Source organism: Melopsittacus undulatus, chromosome 5 (genome assembly GCF_012275295.1).
Source record: "Melopsittacus undulatus isolate bMelUnd1 chromosome 5, bMelUnd1.mat.Z, whole genome shotgun sequence".
Classification (NCBI taxonomy): Eukaryota; Metazoa; Chordata; class Aves; order Psittaciformes; family Psittaculidae; genus Melopsittacus; species Melopsittacus undulatus.
In genome coordinates this window covers 79,632,943-79,655,538 of record NC_047531.1, presented here as the reverse complement: position 1 = coordinate 79,655,538, position 22,596 = coordinate 79,632,943, and the positions used below count along the sequence as shown (strand labels likewise).

Here is a 22,596-nt window from a genome sequence, read left to right as displayed (position 1 = left end):
GCATGGTGGTTTGAATGGAGATTTCCACCTTAACATTGGTGGGCCTTGGAGCATGTTCAAACTGTACAGATTTGTGAAGAGAGACAGATGAAGTCGCCAAAGGGCTTGTGGGTTGTGACCTTGTCATTCCTTTTTGCCACACAGATTTTAAATTCTTGCTGCACTAGAGTCACTTTTGGCTCTGCTCTGCTGTCAGATGCCTCTCTCCCTTTCTTCTGTTGCTTCTTCCAAAGCTTGCTTATTGCTGTCTGTGCCAGGAGCGATGGATCAGATGAGAAGGGTGTGATTTGTTTCTCCAAGATGGTTATGATTTCAGTTGCCCAGGATTCATCTGTCTGTTAATCTCGCCATAGAGGGTTGCTGCTGTTTTAATAGGAAGCTAAGGTTCACGGTGGATGTTTTTCACATAGGCTTCAGAAGCAGCTGCCTTAAATGTGGTCTGGCACCTCTGCAGACAGAGGCTGAGCCCTGGGCTTGGAGAGGGGCTGGGGTGAGGATGGCTGTGGGCAGGACCTCCCCACAGTGCAGGAATTACTTATAAATAGGAGAACAAATTCAAATGTTCCCTTTTTGTTTTTCCACCTCCCACAGTTCTTGGGAATGAGGAAGGAGGCCAGTAAGAAATGTTGGCATTTCAGTGAAAAGCAAAGGTAGCTGAAGGGAAAGGCCTCTTATTTTGTTAGTATTATATTTTTGGGAAATGTTGCTGCAGATATAATGCCAGGCTGCTGTACAAAAGATCCTATCTGGGTTTGCTCTGTTTTCAAATACAGAAGTGAAGCAGTTGACAGTCCCTGTCCATGAGATTGCCAGAAGTGACTAAGCCAGCAAAGGAGACCCAGCGGGTGCTGAAGTGAATTTCTTCCAAAATGCCCTCATTTACACTCACTGAATCCTTTCCTAGTAAAAGCCTTCAAAAATTCATAACTTTGAGTGCTTTAATGGAAGCAAAGGAAAGACTTTTCTGTTTAGTCCTGAAAGAGCCTGTGGAAAGTTCAAAGGGATCTCTAAGTATTTAGTTATGCTGCGTTTACCTACCCAAGAACTTTTCCCTGAGTTACCTGAAGCTTTATGTTTTCTTACTGAAATCACTGTAGGATGCTGACTTTTATGTGAGGCCTGTAAATGAACAACCTGTAAAACCAAGGCACTAATATATCAAATATGAATTTAGCTGAAGGTGATGCAAGTTATGAATAGGATTTTCCAATCTTTGCCTGCTGAAACTGTAGCCTGTGTGCCATTTGGTCTTACTATCCCTACATGTAGGATTTGGTCTAGGTTTAAAATATGAATTATTGGAGTTTAGAGTGTGGAGAAAGTCATGATCTGAGATAAGAGGGGAGATCTTTTGGTGTTTTTAGACTATGTTAAACTTGTAATTAGGCTCTTAAAGTTACGTGTTTGGTTTTGGAAGGTTCTAGCTTTTTCTCTGTCTCCATGGAGTTAAATTTGACACCTTTTAATGCAGAACTTTCAGTAAGTTTTGCATCCAGCTTCTTTTAAGAGTAACAGCAAGGATTTTCAGGAGAAATTGCTGCCTTTAGGTTTCTATCTTTGTAAGTTTATGTCCCCAGAGATATAAAAGCAGATTAAATGTCACTATTGCAGCAGAAAAAAAACAGCAATACATGAAACAGAAATAGACTGTCAGGAAAAAAAATTAGCTATGAGAAGTCATCATTAAAAACAATCTTATTTGTCTGAGGTACAATGTTACCTCAAGCAAAGTCAACAGGGGTTTTCCTATCCATTTCTGTAGCCAGAATTTATCAGAATTCATCTTTTGGTTATAATTTAATTTAAAGTATGAGCTTTAATTCAATTAAAGTGAAATGCAAGGTCCTACACCTGGGTTGGAGCAATCCCAGGCACAGCTACAGGTTGGGCAAAAAGGAAATTCATGGTAGTCCTGCGGAGAAGGACTTGGGGGTTTTAGTCAATGAGAAAATGAACGTGAGCCAGCTTCAGTGTGCACTTACAGCCCACAAAGACAACCGTATCCTGGGCTGCATCAAAAGGAGCGTGACCAGCAGGTTGAAGGAGGTGATCCTGCCCCTCTACTCTGCTCTCATGAGACCTCACTTGGAGTATTGTGTGCAATTCTGGTGTCCTCAACACAAAAAGGACATGGAACTGTTGGAACTAGTCCAGAGGAGGCCACTAGGATGATCAGGGGACTGGAGCACCTCTCGTATGAAGACAGGCTGAGAAAGTTGGGGCTGTTCAGCCTGGAGAAGAGAAGGCTGTGTGGAGACCTCATAGCAGCCTTCCAGTATCTGAAGGGGGCCTACAGGGATGCTGGTGAGGGACTATTCGTTAGGGACTGTAGTGATAGGACAAGGGGTAATGGGTTGAAACTTAAACAGCAGAGGTTTAGATTGGATATAAGGAAGAAGTTCTTTACTGTGAGGTTGGTGAGGTACTGGAATGGGTTGCCCAAGAAGTTGTGGATGCTCCATCCCTGGCAGTGTTCAAGACCAGGTTGGATGAAGCCTTGTGTGATATTGTTTAGTGTGAGGTGTCCCTGCCCATGGCAGGGGGGTTGGAACTGGATGATCATAAGGTCCTTTCCAACCCTAACTATTCTATGATTCTATGATCTTTTTAAATGAGGAAGATCAGGGTCATACAACCCAGAAGAGTTACTGCCATCTTTTTATCTCTGGCAAAACAAAAAGAAGAAAAAATGTTTTAAACCTGCAAATCTTTTACAGGTCTGAAAGGAGAGTGAACCAAGGTGCTTGGGAAGCTGAGTATATAATACAGGCTGAAACCCATGGTTTTGCTTGTTGGGACCAGTTGTAGAATAGCTTTATAAATGGTTAGGGAGGGGAAGGCCAAAAGTTCTAAAGGCCACTTATTTCATAGGCTGAAATAAGGCTAGCCTGCCCAAAGGAAAATCTACACGTGTGTAACTGGAGGAATAAAGCTGAGAGTACAGATGGTGCATTTTTCATTGATGTCTTCTCACGTCATTCTTCTCATGCACTTTTTTCCACACTTCTGGTTGATTGAGCTGAGCTAGCAAAACTCAGAAAGTAATGATGAAGCCTTTGCAATTTCCAGCCATCAGTATGCTTCTCAGTCATAGCAGTCCCAAATTAAAACCTCCCAGGAGAAAAAGGTCCATAATGGTGCTGCTGGGGGTTTTCACGTGGCAGATCTTGATCACGTCAGCCTGACAGACTGATAGCAGTTTAATTGCAATCATCATTTCCAGCCACTGTGCTGATTCTTGGCTTGTACCTTTGTAGACTGCAGTCACTGAAATGATCAGCTTATTTGCTGGCCACTCACGGCTGAATTGAAAGATGTGCAGTAATATCCAAAATTAGAGTCCTGTGACTGTTTCCTCTGGCCACAGCTGTCTGAGCTGTAGGTTTAAGTGGGGCAACTGTGTCAGTTCCACTGAAATACTGATTTACAGCAGCTTTCATTGTCAGTCCTGAGGAGGAACTGTCATTCCCTTCCCTGAGCAAGTTCATGCTGTATGAGAAATTCATTTCATCCACACTCACAAATATTCTTAAAATACAGTCACTTAGAAAAAGAGGGCGGTTGCATTAATGTATTATTTATAATGCACTTGCAATGCATGATCCTGTAATTTACCCTAGATTTCTGAATAGCCTCTTGCATTTGGACAACTGGCCTTTCTGCCAGAAGTGACATTTTGGTTCTGAACAAATTCCAAAACACCTGTTATTAAATGCAGCACCACCAGCCATGCTACACCTTTCCCTCCTCTGCCTCACATGCACACTCTGGAAAGCACATTGCCCTGCAACTCAGAGTAGTTTAAGCTGAATCTGAATTTCTGGCAGCTTTGGCATCCAAACACTTGTGGAGTCATGTTTCTTTCTATGATGGTGAGGAGGTCTCTAAAGCTGCAACATGACTGTTAGGTCTGCAAAAGTATTTTGGGTTGTTCACAATGATTCTTCTCATAGACTTGTATTGCTGCTTTCCCTATTGACAAGGTGGAGGAATGGGTAAGTAGTATGTGCCTGAGAAAACGGTAAAGCAGTTCTGAAATTCTGTCTCTGGGAAATGCCTGATTTAAAGCATGGTATCAGTATTTTAGAACAAAAGGCTATACAACTTCTTGATTTGCTTTACCTGCTAAAATAACATACTGATCACTCAGCTGGTGTGAGGCAAATGCTTAACTACAGTCTCCTGGAACTTCTGGACAACAGCATCATGGGGTGGGTTGGATCACCCATGATCCAGGCATTCTCTTTTATTCCTTTCCCCTGAAGTTATGAATAGTTTCAGATATACAGGATATGAGATGAAAGCAAGGTAAATGTCATTCACAAGTGTTTTAAAAAACAATTTCTACATCCTGCATGCATTGATGAAATAACTGAGCTTTGATCGAGTTATGTCGATGTCAATAAAAAGACAGTGGAGATTTGTTATGAAGTAAACCCCTTAAATCCTGAAGAATAGCACTGTGATATTGGTTTATTGTTCCAGCTAATCAAATTATCACAGGTTATAGGCAAAATGGAGGTTGTTTTTATTTTTCATCTGCTAGTATACAAATGTCAAAGCTTGATCTCTAAGCAAAACACTATTTTCATACCTGCAATCTTTTGGGAACCAAATAGCTATTATTACATTTTCTGCCCATAATATCTGTCTAAAATCAGTGTGACTTCTCATATACTTTACATTAGAAGACTAAGGATCTTCTTCAATGTGCCTTTTAAACAGAATTCATTACAAGTCCTATTATTTTAGATATGTACTTTAATAGTATCCACTTCCAGCTGAGCTTTTAGAAGACCTTGGTGTCCTGACCACTCTGGCACTTTTGGTAGATGCTTTTAATATAAACCCAGCTATATCAGGAAAGCTGTCCTCTGATACTGCTTGCTTTGCTTGGAGCGGTTTTTCACATAGGAGTACAACACCTAGCTGTGTCCACAGGAGTTTTTCTTGGCATATCCGGTGTCCTGTGCTCATATCCTGTGGTTTTACTATACATCCCTCACTTCACATTTCATCATGTGTCATCTCCTAGATGCACATGTGTCACTGAAAAGGTTGCTTTCCCTGCCTTGTACTCAAAATACCAGTTCATGTCTCTGTAGCCTACAAGCTGCAGGTAATTGCTCCCATTCTGCAGGCTGTCTGCTGAGCTGCTTATGTGTGCACTTCTTAACGCATTGCAGTCAAAATGCACTGACTTCACACCACACTGTTATTTAAACTAACACCTCTGACTTTGACTAAAATAAGTGGTAACAGAATGAAGCTCACACCCATAGAGCAGACAAAAGGTGGGAGTAAAAGGGGATTATTTAGTTCTGTCAAACACAGGAAAGATTAACCTTAAAATGTGTATTTTTAAACACATGCAGTTATTTACATCTTTGCAAAGTGGGTATGAAATGCCACAAAACAAAAGCAAGAGCGGTTTGTACCCAGGATAAACTGAGCCAAAAAGGACATCTATATATTCCTAGTTAAATTTAGCAGTGTGTTAGAGCTGGTACTAATGACTCTGCAAAGTGCAAGGCATGAAGAACCATTCTTAGAATGTGGATGCGGATGTGTGTGAATACCACTGTGTGTCTGCCTGTATGTGTATGTATATATATATATATATATATGTTATCCTAATACTGTTTTATATTTATCGACAAGTGATTAAAAAAAGTTAAAATCTTTAAATTGTGAAGATGTTTGTATTGGGGTTAGAAGTCACAAATTCTGTGCTCCACCATAATATCCACTCTGGGGTTGTGTATTGTGTTAATAGCCATCTTGTAGAGGCACTTCAAGAGCTGATCAGGCAATGATATTATGGCCATCATTTGAAGATGATGAAAGAGTTTCCAGTATTTGTAAATTATGCATTTCAGAATTTTCTGGGCCTTACAGGACAGCTGCTTTCCAAAGGTCATCACTGCAGATCATGCAGCATATTTAAAACCTTTTTCTGTCACCTCTTTAGTGCTGAACACAGAATTGCTTTCACTGTGTCTGCTCATGGAAACTCTCTTAGACTCTTTAGTGCTAAGTGCAGCTCTTGGTGTTGGTGTTGCTTCCCCCCCGAAGAAAATAAAACAGAAAAGGGAAAAGTTCAAGAAGAAATGTTTAATTCTGTCAGTGATGAGGTAGAACAGCATTTATTACTGTGCTTATTTTATGACTATGTGTGTCGCATGTACAGGCTTATTAGTTCACTCTTAAGAAATGATTGCTAGAACAGCAATATCTGCAATACCACTTTTTGTTCATTTTCTGTTACAGAGGTGCTTTATTTGCAAGGGCTGCCTTTTTCCAACCAAATTGTCTCGCCTGTCAAGAATGTTCACGTGACTCTTGGAAACCTGGTGCAGAGTCTTCCCTATTTGCTATTCAGTCCTGTTTTCTTCTCCCTGTAGCAGGTAAGCACATGTTTCTGCAGTGCTATTTGCAAGTGGAAAATGTGTCCAATTTCAAATACCTTGTGAGTTCATTCTGTTGGACTCAGTAGGATTAACATCACTCTTCCAAAATTTTCCACAGAACCTACTGTATTTTCTGCTACAGAAAAATATCTGAGTAACAATGCAGTACTTTGGGAATTTTAACATCAGCTCATGTCAGTCTACATCCCTCTAGCTTTAGTGCAGCTTAAAAAATGGTATGCAGGAACTTTCAGCTGTGAATCTATTTACAGCTGAATCAGGGTTGTGCGCATGCAATGTAGGAAATTGCTTGGATTTCTGTTCTCTGAGAGGAGTCTCTAAATAACTTTATGTCCTTGGGGGAAAAAAAAACCCTGAAGCAGGGAGCCGGAATGGGTGATGGGTGTTACCCATCATGGCAACCTTAAGGTGAATGAGAGGGTTCAGATAGTGTTCACCAAGATCATAGTTGGGCAACCACTGCAGAAACAGATTAATCTACCCTGGCTGACAGTGTATTGAAGCATATGAGGAATTCTCAAATGACCTATATATGATTGATGTGTATGTGGGTGTGCCAAGAAGTGGCACTGGACAGGTGAGAGGTAGTAGTATCTTACACAGCTGCAGGTATTTCTGCTGAGGTGTTTGGCACAGCCTTCTAGAGTTCCTCCTCAATATTCATTGCTGGAGTTGGAGCCACATTTGAGATTCAGGGTTTTTAGGAAGGAGGAGATTTATACAGGTTTCTTGAAGTCACTTTCAGTAAATGCTAGTCATTAAAGGAGAGTGTGTATGTGGTTGTGTGTGTGCATTTATGTGAAAGGAAAGTAAATGCGCTTAATCTGTCTTTGATGTTGTTCGGTTTTCCTTTTAACATTATCATGGCATGTAGTGGCTCTTTTTCAAAGCAACTTAGAATTTTCTCAGAAGACAATTGCCAGTTTCCTCCTCTAAAAGAATTTTCTTTCTGCACATATTAAGTTACTTATTTTCTCTTAAATTTTATGTACTTTATCACTAAGCTGCAGAATTTAACCTCTGCTATGGCTTCGTTTTATTTTTAGCTGTGGTTTTTAAGCAAGTAAGTTTTTCTAAAGGGTTTGCTCTTGAAAACTCCTGTTTTGATTTACTTGGCAGTAACACAGGCTTTGTTCCCAATTTGTAGCAAGTGGTAAATGATGGCAATGCTTATTCCATGCTGCTTCATTGCAGTGGTAGTTGGATTTTGCTTACAGTGGTTACTTAGTTTCATCTCAGGCTGCAGGGTGAAATGGTTCCTTATAATCTACAGCTCCCACTGGAGCCTTGCACCATAACTGGGGGCAAGGCTGGGACCTCCAGCAGAATTTAGCTTGTTTTGTAAACTGGGCACAGATGTTTGAAAATGAGAGAAATCATTTTCACTTGCACTGCAGTCTTTCCCTGAGGATTTCTAGGGTGCTGTTAGCTACTACCTCTCTGTATTCCATGAGAAGTGAGTTAGTGGTATCAGTAGCAGAGAAGGGAGTATTGTAAAATGGGAACTTGATAATTCCAGGTCATGAAGAGAGTACAGGTATAGGCATCGCTTTTCTCTGTATAAGTGATTCCTCTGGAAACACTGAGGGGAGAATCTGCATATAATTTAGGAAATCCCTACCACCTCTGCCCATGTTATTTCAAGCATACACAGAAAATTTCAGCCTAGAACCTTCCCTAAAACAAATACGCACACCTGCTGTTAACTAAGTTAGTCTACCAACTAATCTGTTACCAAACATGAGTTCTGTCAGCAGCTGCTCCAAATACATCTGCTAGGAGGATTCAGCCACTGCCAATAGAACTAAAAGCTGCTCTCATGCTTCACTGGAATACTTTAAAAAGTTCACTGTGAACACTGTTAAACTTTTTATTCTTGGTATTCTATATAATTGTCCCTCAGAGTAAACAGAGACACATGTGAATGTCTTCTGTTTCCAGCAGAGCACTTAAAAACTATCCCACTGTAAACTAGTTATAGATTACTGTGTAATCTGTAACCTTACTGTGATGGACAGTCAGATCAAATTTCCCACCACACAAGAAGGCTAAAGAGTAGGCTCTGAGGAACTTGCCACCACGCTGACTGGGTGTTTGCTGACTGAATATACTAATGAATGAAATGAAAAAATGCTGCCTGGCTGCTCCTAACCCAGCATTTTATAGGCACTAGGGTTTTTTCATTGCAAAAGCCATAACTTGCTGGTAATATAATAGACTTTAAGTTATGCTTATGGTTTTATTGTATTCAAATTTTATATTCCAACAATGTGCGTATTTTCACAGTTACATTTATTATTTGTTCTTCACTGTGGTATGATATAATTTAAAGGTCTTAGGAGTTTAGTCCTACTCTAGCAGGGACCATAGAAAACACGTCTTGAAGGTTTCAGCTCCCCATTAGTTTATATCTGCAGGCCACAGCCTTTGGAAATGATTGTACACAGGTTTTACTTCCTGGAGGTGTCCCTGTTAAATGGAAATGTCACAGGTTTCAAATTCAGCACACACAGAAACCTTGGCATGGCAGGGGCCTAATCACAAGCAGCAAAATAATATGTTTGCTGCACTTACAAGGAGACAGAAGTCAGTAGGAGAGTGTTGAGATAATAAAGGAGGTTAGTGATGTTTACTGTGTCACAGCTGATAAGCACTCAGTCTTTTCATAATTACAGAAGTTCCTGGTGAAGATGTAACTCTTTGCTCCCTTTTTAGTCCTCCAATACAAACAGGAGAACCTGACTATTTATTGTTTAATTCTCCTTGTCCACTGTTGTAGTGGGTGTTACTCTCAGCTCATCTCTTCCCTAAAACTTCAGTGATTCCCTAGTCAGAAGATGCTCTTTGCCAGCAAATCTGATCTGCCTTTCTGTTGAGGCTGTCCCATGAATGCTGAGAACTTTGTCCTTTTATCTTTCCTTTTCCTTCAATGCCTTTGGTCATCAGCACACTCTCCTAGAAATACTCCTTATTTAATATCTCCCTACTTGAAATACCAACTGAGCTTGTAAACCAAAGATAGCTTCCGGAGGTCTCTTCATCTAGGGTCAGAGCATGTACTTGAGGAAATGAAACATTCATTAGTTGGATGCCAGATTATTTACATTTGTATCGTGATCAATAAGGCAATCAGAGACTGGGGATGACATTCATCTCATCTAATTTTAGATATTTGCATCTTGGAATACCATATCCGTATCTGAACTACTCACATTATGTTCTCTTTATAGTCAGTAAAGAGAACAGGCACATTCCCAGCATGACTTTCGTGATCAGGTTTAAATACCTCTTACAGGATGTGATGAAGTGCACCCTGGATGTGCCCAAGTTTCTCCAGCAACTGCAGAATAAGGTCCAGATTTTCCTGCACATCTCTGCTTGTGAGATGTATATATCCTACTCCTAATGTCCATTATCTTATTTCTAAGATTTCTATGGTTTTCTAAGATACCTCGTATCTAGGTACCTAGTACATAGTGCTGAATGAGCTTAAAAATGGAAGGCCAAGATAAAGTGAACTTTAGCACAAGAGCATCTTAATTACAATTTCCAGTTCAGACCTCCCAGGTCACTGCTGCTGCTATAGTCTTGGGGTTTTTTAAGCATTACTGGGTACCAGCAATAGAGTTGGAAAGCCTTTTGCCTTTAAAAGAATTACTTCAGAACTTTTGAACCAAGAAGATTTTCTGTTGAAAGCATTAGGAAGGAAGCAATACACTACAGTAAACAAATGCTGAAACTTTCCTTTTTATTCCAGCAGAATATGTTTAGATGCGTTTTTTTTCATATGAGACACTAAATTCTTGTACTAAACAAAGCAAGGAAACCCGAATGGAGTTAATGAACCAAAAACCTGGATTCAAAAAGCCATTTATCTTTATGCCAGTCTGAGTCAAAAGTTCAGTTCTGGATACACTCCTTCCTCAAAGTGTTCAAATCTGGATCCAAAACTTTCTGTTAAAGCCCAGTCTCTAAAACAGATGACTAATAAAACTAACATAATGACACACATATATACACACGCATCTCTCCTTTTTAACATGCGGAGAATTAGCTGAGGGGCAGGATTGGTTTAGATCTATTTTATGTATAAAGTGATTCAACTCTCCCATGTCCTCCTCCCTTCTCCCAGTCTGGCTAAATGTTTGTGCTGGCTCCTACTGTTGCATAGCCAAAAACTGTAGAAAAGAAAATGATTTGGTTTTCTCTTGTGGGTTTGGGGTTTTTTCCTTAGCAGAAAGGTAAAAGTTTTGGTTTATTTCCCTTCCCCCCCTTGATGCAAACAAATGGCATCCAATGTGCCCTTGTGCATTTTTAATTGTGCCAGGCTGTGATTACAGTCCCACAGAATATATTTTTGTGGCTTCTTTTCTTTCGCTATGCTTCACTGGTGATTCACAACCTAGAAGGGATTTACCCCTTTTAGGAGAAAGAGAAGTCACTGGTTTCATGACCTTTTATTTCTGCAGTAGAAATGGGTGAACTCATTTGGAATAAATACAGACCAAGCCAAAACATTACACAGGATGAAGTTAATTCCAAATCTGACCTTTGAAAGTCTTAGAGGGAGGAAGAAAAGAAAAACAAGATTGTGTGCCTCTTATCTTTTCACTGGTGCCGACAATTTGCAAGCACCAAAGTATCTCAGCGGGGGCACTGGCTTTATGGATGTGTGGACTGATAAAAAGCAGAACAGTGGCAAAACTGGAAGACTCTCAGGGCTATGCCCACTTCTTAGGAACACCCCAAGACTGGGGTCCACTGTGGTGGTGGAGCTCCTGCATCTGCCTGGGAATGCCCAGGTACCCTTGCTGGGTACCACAGCTTGTAGTGGCTGGGACTCAAAAGAGCAGGAAACACTAGAAACAGCACTTAGAAATATCATGTTGTTTTGCCCCTCATTTGATGCTGGGCTGTGGAGAACTGAGCAAAAGTGTAAGGCAAGGAAGTTCCATTTGCCTGATATGAGTGTGTTCTGCTGGAAGCATCTCCCACCAGGGAAGGATAGTGGCCTAAGGCTTTACACAGCACTGCTCCTGCAAGCTGCCTGGGGGACCAGGGACGGGCCCTGCCTGTCCCATTGCCCTGCTGCTGTGGCCTCTTTCATGCCATCTGGAAAACCAAAAGTTGGACATCTGTTATAAAAAACCCCACAAATGATGGACCATACCTTCAGTACTGTGTTAGTTCTAGGGCCCCCAACACAAGAGGGACAGGACCTGTTGGAGTGAGTTCAGAGGAGGCCATGAAGATGAGCAGAGAGGTGGAACACCTCTCACAGAAACAAGCTGAGAGAGCTGGGCTTGTTCAGCCTGGAGAAGAGAAGGCTCTGGTGAGACCTTATAACAGCCTTCCAGTACCTAATGGTACAACAAGAAATGTGGAGAGGGTTTTTTTACAAGGACATGTAGTGACAGAACAAGGCGAATAGCTTTAAACTGACAGAGGGGAGATTTAGATATTAGGAAAATACTCTATTCTGTGAGCATGGTGAGACAGTGGCACAGCTTGCCCAGAGAAGCTGTGGCTGCCCCATCCTTGGCAGTGTTCAAGGCCAGGTTGGACAGGGCTTGGAGCAACCTGGTCTAGCAGGTGTCCCTGCTCATGGCAGGGGGTTGGAACTGAATGATCTTTAAGGTCCTTTCCAACCCAAACCTGGTGTTTGCAGGAGTGAAGTTGTTTCACTGGGGGACAGCCGGGTCTCAGCCCCCCACCTTGGCTGCCATTTTGTGTGCCCTCCCCCGAGACCGTCGCGGCCGGCAGGGGGCGCAGCAGCGGCCGGCAGGGGGCGCAGCAGCGGCCGGCAGGGGGCGCAGCAGCGGCCGGCAGGGGGCGCAGCAGCGGCCGGCAGGGGGCGCAGCAGCGGCCGGCGCTGCCTGGTGCCGGCTCCCGGTAGAGGTGCGGGACTGTCCGGTCGCCTCTGGCGGCTCCGCTTCCTTGGCAGCTTCTCCTGAGGTAGGCTGCGGTAACATGCATCCCTCCCGAAGGAGGCGTACCGAGTCGTGAGGGGCTCTGTCAGCAGGTTACAATGTGGTTGAAAGCAGCGTGCCTGGGAGCATGCTTTCACTATGGTGCACTTTTGTGCGTGTGTTTTACATGGCTGTTTTCAGGCTTCCTCCTCACACACCCTGAGGGGTGCATCTGAGGGGGCCACTCAAGCCTAACCCAGCCTGGCTGACCTCATAGGTATCCTCATTGCTTCAGCTCTTCAGCCCCTCAGGTATCATCAGGGTGAAACCTGGCATGTGGCTCAGATGCGCCTGAATTACCAAAACTAGCTGGCTGACACAGATAAGTTTGTCAGCTTTTAAGGGTCACACTGAGCAAAGGCTGCAGTTTATCTGTGAGGCTGAGCTTTGTCCATCCTCCTGAGATTCTCCCCTCAGCGGTCTCCCTGTCTCACTGTGAAAACATCAACTTGGTGAAGTTTGGTACCAACCTGTTCATACAGACTAAAGAATCTTTAAAGGACTTGGGACAAATTTGAGCATGGAGCTCAGCACAGTTCAAGCTTCCCTGCTCACAAGAGGTTTGGCATTAATTTTTTCCCAGTAGTGTTTCCCAAATGGAGTATTCTCTGTAGGGAGTGATTCAAGCAGTGCTGGCTGCAAGCCTGGGTCTAGCTGTCCTACAGCTTTCTCTGTGAAGGAGCCGTGCATCCTAGAAACAGGGTCCATGACTTTTGGTACCAAGATCCCAGTGGTCCAGCAGAGCATCTGGGAGTCTTGCTTGAGATAAGTCCTTCAACCATTTGGCTTTGGAGTGGGGAGCTCAGTCTGCATGGGCTTTCAAACTGCTGGCCCAAGAGCAGCAAACCTGAAAGACCATGGGTAACTCATGGCTTTCGATGCCATGAAGCCTAAAACTGAAACCTTTATTGTCCCAGCAGTTTTCTGAGGATGGGCTTGGAGGAATTTTAGTTTTCCTTACATGTAGAGAATTTGAAGTATTCTGCAATACAGCCTGAGTTTGGAGAACAGATCATTTGAAGTGACTAAAGGAAAGCCTGGTGAACAAGAAAGCTGGAGCAGTGGGACTCATCAGGAAAGGGAAACAGGAAAAATGCCACAAAGCTGCTGAAGATGCACAAACCTGCTGAATGCTATCTCTGTTCTTCCACCACATCTCTCTGTAGCTTGAGGAGGCTGTTGTTTATGCTGAGTTAGAGAGGGAGGAGTACCTCCACTAGTTATGTCATTGTTGCTACCTTGTGAGGGAAACAAAATGTTTTCTGGAAGGAAAAGTAATGGAATTTGCCTGACCTCCTTGATAATGAGGCATTCCTTCCAGGTGGTAACTCCAGTGGTAATGTCACGTTGATGTCTTACTGAAGATTGAGACTGGCTAATGAGCTGGAGTGAAAACGTAGGTTTTTCCAAACCTTGCTGTGGAGTCTGTTAAATTCCAGCACTCTGCCCTTCTAGATAAGCTATTTCCCAGAGCATCCTGAGAAAATATTGGCATGATACTTACTGTGAAGTCACAGCACTGGACCTGCTGACCTGGTGAAGATTGAAAGGTACAAGTGTGAAATAATTTGTGTGATGAAGTCTTTTTTCATCCTTGCTGTTTCCACTTCCTGGTATCTCAGTCTGCAGGGAGTGTCTCAGCATGTGTGTATGAAAAGATTGCAAAAGGTCCCCACTTTTACGTTCCTAGCGAAAGTTCCACCATGCTGAATGGTACAGAGTCCAGCTACACCACTAGATGTTTCAATTTTGGATTATCTTTAAAATCTCTCTGGCAGCTTTTCCATTCAGAAAATTACCCTTGTGATACAAAGGGAGAATGATAAATTGTCTGAAAAAATCCATTTGTAGTGAAGGCCAGGCTTTTGTGACTTTTACAATACTACAAGATTTGTACCAGAGGGCTCTAGCACCATTTGAAGTAACAGCAGCATAGTACCACCAGAGTGAAGGATCCCCCAGATTTGCAGAGCTGTCCCTTGCATTGCATTTTTCACTACTGAAGTGACCTCCCTGACTTACACAGAGGAGGTGGCAGTAATCTCAAGACATGGTTCATGTTTCCAGCCATGCTCACATTCTTGGAGAGAACATCACACAAGTAATATCCTGGGTTTGAGAGTGAAGTCAGGATATCACTCATAACTAACAGCTGGCTACCAGTGCAGTTTATTAGAAACTCAAGCTAGTTACCAAAGAGGGTTCTTTATCTTGGTGACCTTCCAAGGCAATCAAAGCCTTCTTGGAAGACCTTGTTTGGATGTAAGAAAAATGGCAATGTGCAGAACACAGTTCTGATCTCCCAGAGTTCACAGAGTTGGAAGGCGCTGTACCATATGTAACTGTAGAAGACAGCACTGAGATACTGTAGATGCTGTATCAAGGTCATGGTGTACTAGGATCCAATTAAAATTATGCAAGATAGGCAATTTAGGAAAGATTTCACATATTGCTCAGGAAGGAAAAAAATTATGTGTTATGAGCTCAGTTACTTTGTAAGATTAATTTTCTACTATCTCATGATCTTGCAGTAAGAGCACAAAGCATTTTAAATGCTTGGTTTGCTTATTGATCAGAACTCTTGAGACCTTACTTTCTAAATCACAGTTATAGGTTTGACTTCCATTTAACAGCAAAGCTGTGGGCTTGCCTTGGAGCACACGCTGGTTGCAGTGGGTTGTGAATTCAGGGAGTAGCCAACAGTGACACCTGCAACAGGCATGTCTGGTGCTCAGAAATGCACCTCCTTCCCTGGAAGTAACGTGAATGGAAGGTAGTAATGCTGCAGGTTCTATAATCCAGAGCACTGATCATCTCCTACTCCAACATAACCATCATGCTTATTCAGACCACTGCACTAGCTTTAGTTCCCAGAACCTGTAAAGAGATAATGAGGAATAATAATACGGCAAGCTAGGAGAAATGCCAGTTGATGGAAAGCTTTATATTTCAGATGGGGGTGTAACTGGCCTATTCCCATCCTAATTCTCTCCTAATTTCAATGACTCTTTTAGCTGTATACTGTATTTTAAGAACTGCTTATATTGTTGTGCTCTGTAGACCAAAACCTGCTTCTCACAAAGGGGACAGTATTTCATGCATGCTTTGAGCTAAGGTTTCCTTACAGGTATCTCTAGATTTATGACCTGTATTAGATTAGGCTGGTGACTGGGGAGTTATTCTGAGCTCGGGGCCCTGTTTTGCTAGTTGAAATACAAATACCAAATAGAAGGGGTAAAGAAGAGCTGCAGAAAAGCTCACAGTCCAAACAGGCAAGACAAAGACTTGATTCCCTTACAGACAGCCAAAGAGTGGTTTGCTAACACTGCTATCACCAGCATTTTGATCTCCTTTTTCTTTTTCCTTTCCCTTTCCTTTATATTTAAAAACTTTGCCTGGGGAAGAATTAGCTGCCCAAGAAAAACAAAAAAGGAAGAGGGAGCAGAAGAGCAAAGGGCGATGGAGGAGCAGGAAGGGAGCACAGTGGGGAGACTGGGAAGCTCAAACAGACAGTGAATAGATAAGAAGTGTCATCCATCAAAAAACTGTAAAAAGAAACTAGACACAGATGGTTGCTGCAGACTGCATGGTCCTTTTGGTCAGATGCATGTTTCTGTTTCTGCTGAGAGAGGCTCCTAGGCATATTCATGCTGCTCTGCCTCTCACCAAACAGCACTGGGAAGGGAAGGTCCATGAAACTGGCCCTGATCCTCTACAGCCTGCAGTGATCATGGGTGTCCATGTTTGGTGCAAGCCAGCATTATCTCCAAGGCAGGCAGTGGAACTGCAGCAGCCATGGCTGCCTGCAGATCAGGTCTGAAACTTTGTAGGATGGACTGTGCTTGCAGGTAGTACTGCAGGAATGGTGAGGGGGACAGAGCATTCCTTTCTAGTGATAGTCAAAGGACTTTTCTTAGGTGTCACCTTCTGTTTGCTTGGGAAGGAGATGCTATCTTGAGCACTTCTTCTTTCTGACATTATAAAAAAACCACCTCATGTGAGAGTCATACATGCAGCTGAAGAAGAAAGCCCAGCTCTTTCTAAAGGGAGGCACTGTGGTCATGTAGACACAGGGTGCAGAGGTACAGGAAGGACACAGGAGGTGTTTCAGAGGCTGGGGAGATGGCCTAGTAAGCCCACATCCCCTCAAGTGAATTGGTACTTGACCGCAGTGAGGGCAGAAATAAAGCAAAGGACTAGCAAAACCAAGGCTGTCCTGTGACCAGCCTCAATAAACAACAGCCAGAAACTGTCATTGAGAGTGGCTTTATCTCCAGAGGTTGCAGACAGTCAGCGGGATGGAGGGGGAAGGGTGTAAATAGTGCCTGTTTCATGCTTTCTTTATTCTCTTTATTCTTTGTTTTCTGATGATAAAGGAGCTCTATGTAGATATTGTAGCAAAGGAATTGGTGAGTCATGAGGTTTGCAACTTCAGTTCCCCCTTTGCTCTTTCTGTTTTTTCCTGATAGTTGCATCTCCTTCCTTTCTGCCTTGCCCCTCCTCTGCTGGCACAGCAGGATGTGCTGTACCTTTAAGACGTGTAGTTTTTCAGAAGACTAATTCCTGAGCTTTGGCATGTGTTGAGGCATGCCCTAAGTTTTGTGGTGTGGTTTATGAAAAACTAAAGTGCGTTTGTGGAAGGAGGTTTTTAACTCCTTTCTGCCATAGATACACTTTACTTCTTTGTTCTTTCCTTGCAGAGCGCTCACCATTCAGCATTTCCATAGGGACTTCTGCTCTCTTTTCCAAAAGGGGAGGGGAGATAAAGTGAAGTAGGCCTTGTTTTATTATTTCTTTAATTAAAATTTATATTTATTGAGTTATTTTTTACAGAGCAAAGCTCTGGTGAGTAAAGCTGAGATGGCAAATTCTCTAGCTGATTATACTCTCCCACTGGCACCAATACTGCTGCAGCATTAACCTGTCATTGCAGTAGCAGCACAGTGTAGCCAAAGACACGTTGACCCGTAGCAGTCACAATGGCAGTTTTATTACAAATTTTATATATTGTGAATTTCTTAATGTTCTCATTCTTGAGCAATACATAGCATTATATAGAAAAAATACAGGGTGTTTGGTTGTTTTGGGTTGGTTTCTTTTTTGTTTGTTGTTTTTTTTTTAGCAAATCTGGTTCGTTTGAAACCAAGTATATGCTTGGGGAGGTCTGCCTGGATTTTTTTGACATTTGCTGGGACCAGCAACATGATTTTTAAACCACAGCTCCCAGCGAGAACATGGCAGGCATTACCAGCATACCAGGAGGTAACTATGGAATTACCTTTGGTGATTATTTTAAATGCTGTGTTTGCTATGAGGTCCTGGATCTCTATGCTAATGTTTTCATATAATAACAGCATAAATCCTCCTGGGCTATCAGCCTATATTTTTGTACCTGTACTTTGGTTTAGGCTTCAAGATAGCAAGTAAGTCTAGGTGAACAGAATTCCCCTCTGTCTTCTGCACTGTGGTGGCTCTGGGACTTACCATATAGTCACCCGCAGGATGTGGGCCCCACAGATGAAAGAATAGTGTCTAGTAGAGACAGGCCTGCTTTTATGAGGAGAGATGTTGAAGGGAAAGGGAGGTAGCAGGAGCTAGGGCTGGATGTGTCTTCTGCACTGAGGTGGTTGTGTGGCTTTGATTAAATCACTTAACCTTTGAGCTGCAGGTTTCGAGTGAGTAAAACAGTGGTATTAGCACCGTGTATGGCATGCTGGGATTAAATGAATTAACGTAACAGTACTTTACAGTCTCAGCTCTGTAAATGTGCTGAGTGCAGCTGTTCTATTTAAGAACCTTGTAGTGCTCGTTATTGAGCCTACAGGAGGGCCTCCGCCAATCCCCTGTCCTTCCCTCCCTCCCAATTAGTTCGGTCAGTGCTCTTATTCCTTCTCCATGACCAATAGTGAGCAATCTCTGCACTTAGCCTCTCGATCCCGAAGCAGTGCTGTATTGCGACAACTCTCTTTACAAGTGGCTGCTGAGGAGCGGCTGCACCGCAAGCCCTTGTGAGAAGCTCTGTCTTCTGCATCGCCCTGCAGCTGCCTGGGCCCAAGATGTCCCTGGCTACCCAATTCCTGCTGCATCCCTTCAGTAATGTGCTGGAACATGAGGCAGAGGTCCTGGACTCTCTTGACATCTTTGCCACCTGCTCATGAGGTGGCCTGAGCAAGTCACATTGCCTTTCTCCACTGTTAACGCTGAAGTGTGGATCATATCTTTTACCTTCATACCCAAGAGCTGCTCAAGCTGAATTAATGAATGCTGTGAAGTCAGGGATGCCCATGGATGCAGAGCACAATGTAAATGTGAAGTATTACTCTGTAATTATGGGTAGAGGTAGACCTAGTTGAAAATTATTTGTTTTACCATAAATCAACATTTGATTAGGTGGAATCATAGGAAGAAGGACGAAGTGTAGACAAGGCCTGTTCTCTCTTACCTCAATCTAAAATTTTTCAGGAAGCTGGAACGCTGCCTCTCCCACGTGTTTCGTTCATGTGTCGACTCTGAATCTAGTACTGGTTGCTGAGATTGATGGAGTGGCATAAAAATAGACTGATTTCTAAAGGTGTGATATTTCAACATACAGATGGAAAGAGGTCCTTTTTTTTTTCATCTTTTGGGATTTGGCATTTTATGAGGAAGTGAAGTACTGCTTTTTGCAGCTGTTGTCTGGCATATCCAAGGGTTGATACAGCAGCTCATTGGGTTCAGTAAAGTACCTCTAGTGGAGGATTTTAGGAAAAAAAGCAGATGAAATATTATTACGTAGCTGCTGACATATTGATATCATGAGGGTATGGTTTGTGCCATCTCTGGTGCTGCTGAGAGATCAAGGAGTTAAAAATTCCAAGGTTTTAATTCAGTATAATAACATTTTGTGAGGTCTCAATATTTTGTGAGTTTGCAGTAACTAAGAAGCAGAGAAGCAACTGAGCTAGCTGGAAAATGAAGCTAGGTGGAATTATATTGCCACAGGTTTATCTAGCTAGTTGTTTCACTTAACAGGCTAGACACATGTTTATGTGAGCACTCAGCAGAAGTTCAGACCCAGTTGTGCTCCCTTGCTCTCCTTGGCTGTATTATCCTCAGAAATGGAGTGCCCTTCATCTGATTTGAACAAAGCAGTGTTTTGCTATATCTGTTTTTGGGTACTGATTTGTATGCTGTAGAAGCTGTCTCATTCCTTAGAATACAGCCATATATTGTTGTGTTTGTTTTCCTTTTGCTGCTGTGTACATAGTGGATTGTTGTTCATCTGTTTGAGGGATTTATACATCTGGAAGAGATCAGGGATAGTGATGTTGTTGTGCATAGGTTAGATGTAGAGCTGCAGGTCCCTTCCAAAGTGAAGTGGTATCTATATGCCATCTACTGTGATGCTTATTTGTGTATTTGAGGATTTTGATGTGGGAAGGGCAATCAATATAATGCTAATCCAAGGGGCTGGGTAAAACTACTACTGCTGAAGGTTAAAATGCATCTAGTTCCCAGGTAGTTCTGCAGCTGGTTCCAGTGGAGGTAATACCAATTATAAATTTTGGAAGTAAATATTTGTATGCATTAAATTTAGGTGAGTTTTGGTGAGTAGTGAGAGGAATCAGTTTTCACGAAGATGTGTCAGTAAATGATGCTGTGATCTCACTGTGAGAAAATCAGTTCTCCTGTAATGTAAGCTTTACCATATTATTTGGACACAAACAAATCCAGTTGTAGCCTGAGTCTAGACAATAGGTGTTCAGAGATGAAAACAGTAAGTAGAAAGTGGGGGAAAAAAAGAAGGTGTAAGTTCTTCTGTATTGCAGCCCCCTTCCCAGTGAGTGCAAGGTTACTCTGCAGGGAGCCCTTGTGGCTTTTAATTTGCAGACCAGTGAAGTAGCAACAGAAGAGCAGTTCTTATGTTCTGGATCAGTCTCTTGCAAACAGTTTTGTTACTGAGAAAGCTAATTGCTGTTTTGTTGCATTACATCCCAGTAGATGAGCCAGGCAATCCTGAATTTAAAACAGAACCACAAGTGAGTGACAGTGAGCTAAGCATGGTCTAGAGTCTTGTAGCAGCATATCCTTCAGCTCCAGTGCTGCAGTCAGAGAGAGAGAGAGAGAATTTTTCCTTTGAAGATAAGACACCTGGGGCTTTTGCAGAAACCAAGTATGCCCCGAGTTGTGCAGCTGTTATCTTGATTTAAACATAAGAAGGCAGAGAAAGACAAAACGTCTGACTCTTCTGTACATCACCGAAAATCCCTCAAAATTCTAAACCCCAAACCAGTGCTTTTCATTCTGCACTTGTGTCGCTTGCGAATACTTCCCATCTCATGGCTTATGTGACACTTCCAGCGGAAGCAGGCTCTCAGGCGAGCCGGGAGGCTATGCTGAGTGCGTACAGGAGAGCGAGAGTGAGGGAGTGTGCCCATGTATATGTATGAGTGAGGGAGCGAGAGCGCGTGTGTGCAGTGTCGTAACGTGGCAGGGCACAAGCAGTTATGAAACTTTCCAATAGTCTCAGTGCGTCAGTATTGGTTGCTTGGGTGTTGGGTTTTTTTTCCTGTCCGTTGCCCTCCAGTTTCATTTCCGAGTGCAGAGAGAGGGAGGGAAAGGGTGAGAAATGCTCTCAGAGCCCCTCACACTGCCGGAGGAGCTGAGCAGTTCCCACGACAGGTGGAGCACGCCGCTGCGGCTCTGAGTTGGATTCCCAGGTCATGGTGCCCGGGGCCAGGGGGAGGGCAAGCCCTCGCACTTGGGGCAGCTGCAGTTGCAAGGGGCCCCTTCCAAGTGCTGCAGCCGCAGCCAGAAGTTTGACTTTCATTTTTTGAAAGGACTGGAGAAATTATTAACCACAGTTGCTGACGTCAGAGTTGATCTGATTAAAGGTTTGTTTTGTTGCTGGCAGAGGTGTGCTCCGTAGAGACTGGTTCTCTCTTCTTTTTTTTTTAAGTTTCTTTTTTGAACAGCAAACGGAGGGAACTGCTCGCACTGCTGCCACTGCTGCTGCTCCAGCTGCGTGTGTGTGTGTGTAAACAGGATGGTGTATCTGTAGCTGCCACGCGCAAACACACATTTGACCATGAGGACTCTTCGCAGGTTGAAGTTCATGAGTTCGCCCAGCCTCAGTGATCTGGGCAAGAGAGAGCAGGCAGCCTTGGATGAGCGGGGGACCCAGCAGCGACGGGCCTGCTCCAACGCTACCTGGAACAGGTAAGGTCTCGCATGATGTGCCAACTCCCCTGAAGCTTCTCTGTGATTATTTAGGCTGCCTGGCCCCAGCTCGGCAAGGTTACAGTATGTCGGGCTTCTGCATTTGCCTGTTCCACGTATCAGAGTTTGCGTTCAAGTAAAAGACGGGAACGGCTTTTCTCCCCATTGCTGTTAACCTTCCTCTTCAAGGCTGATAGCAGAGAGCCCTTCCTGTAGATGGCTCAGCCTGCTCTTCCTTGTGATGGACAATGAGTTATTTCAAAGGGCCCTGCTACAAATAGTCTTTGTGTCTATCTAAATACTCTCATTCGAGGTTGATTTGGTTTATTTTAGTTATAAAAGATTTAAATATACACAACTATTAAATTAGATTATCTGCATAACTATATATTGCTGGTTGTTGATACAGATATGACAGAGTCTACTGAATCTTCTTACATTAACGCAAATATGTGTGTGTGTATGTGCGCATGCAAGCATACACACTTTGGACAGAGAGAAATAAGCCCCGATTATTTCCTTTATTGTGTTTTTACATTTGAATTTTATTATTTTTTGACAAAAAAAACAACATGCAAACATTTTGTTGTTTTGTCACTTAGCACAGATACTCAGCATCTTAATGACCATTTGTTGACACTCTTAAAGATTAGTCTGGGTCATTAGGAATTATAGTCATGTCCTTTTTGAAAATTGAATGTAATCTCCCCTTGCTACAGCTTGGAAAGTGTCATTTGTAATGTTTTATAGTTGTATGGTGGTAGAGCTGTAGGAAGAAAACCACCAGTGGCCTATAGACACATTTGTTAAAGAGATTTCACTTTTGAGGGGAAAAAGTAGAATTATAAAATAATCACCTCTCTGTCCCTCTCACCACTCAATTTGTGGTTTTATATTTTCATTATGAATTAGTTGTTGAATGCAGGCAGCACACCAAGCACTGAAACTGTGTACTGGTCATGAAAGAGACTTGGTTTCTGCTCAAATACCATGCAATT

At 42.8% G+C, this 22,596-nt stretch overlaps 1 protein-coding gene across 2 annotated transcripts in view; it reads left to right on the top strand.

The window, feature by feature from the left end:
- Positions 1 to 20,989: 20,989 nt before the first annotated feature.
- Positions 20,990 to 22,596, top strand: part of PRR5 (proline rich 5) — a 53,716-nt gene continuing 52,109 nt past the window's right edge. The window contains exons 1-2 of one of the 2 annotated variants that reach the window (XM_031053593.2): positions 20,990 to 21,273; positions 21,485 to 21,598. In XM_031053593.2, the coding sequence (XP_030909453.1) occupies positions 21,495 to 21,598 (104 nt within the window). In that variant the 5' untranslated portion in view covers positions 20,990 to 21,273; positions 21,485 to 21,494. Of the gene's footprint in view, positions 21,599 to 22,596 lie in introns of both variants that reach the window. The other variant, XM_031053591.2, reaches the window with a different exon arrangement.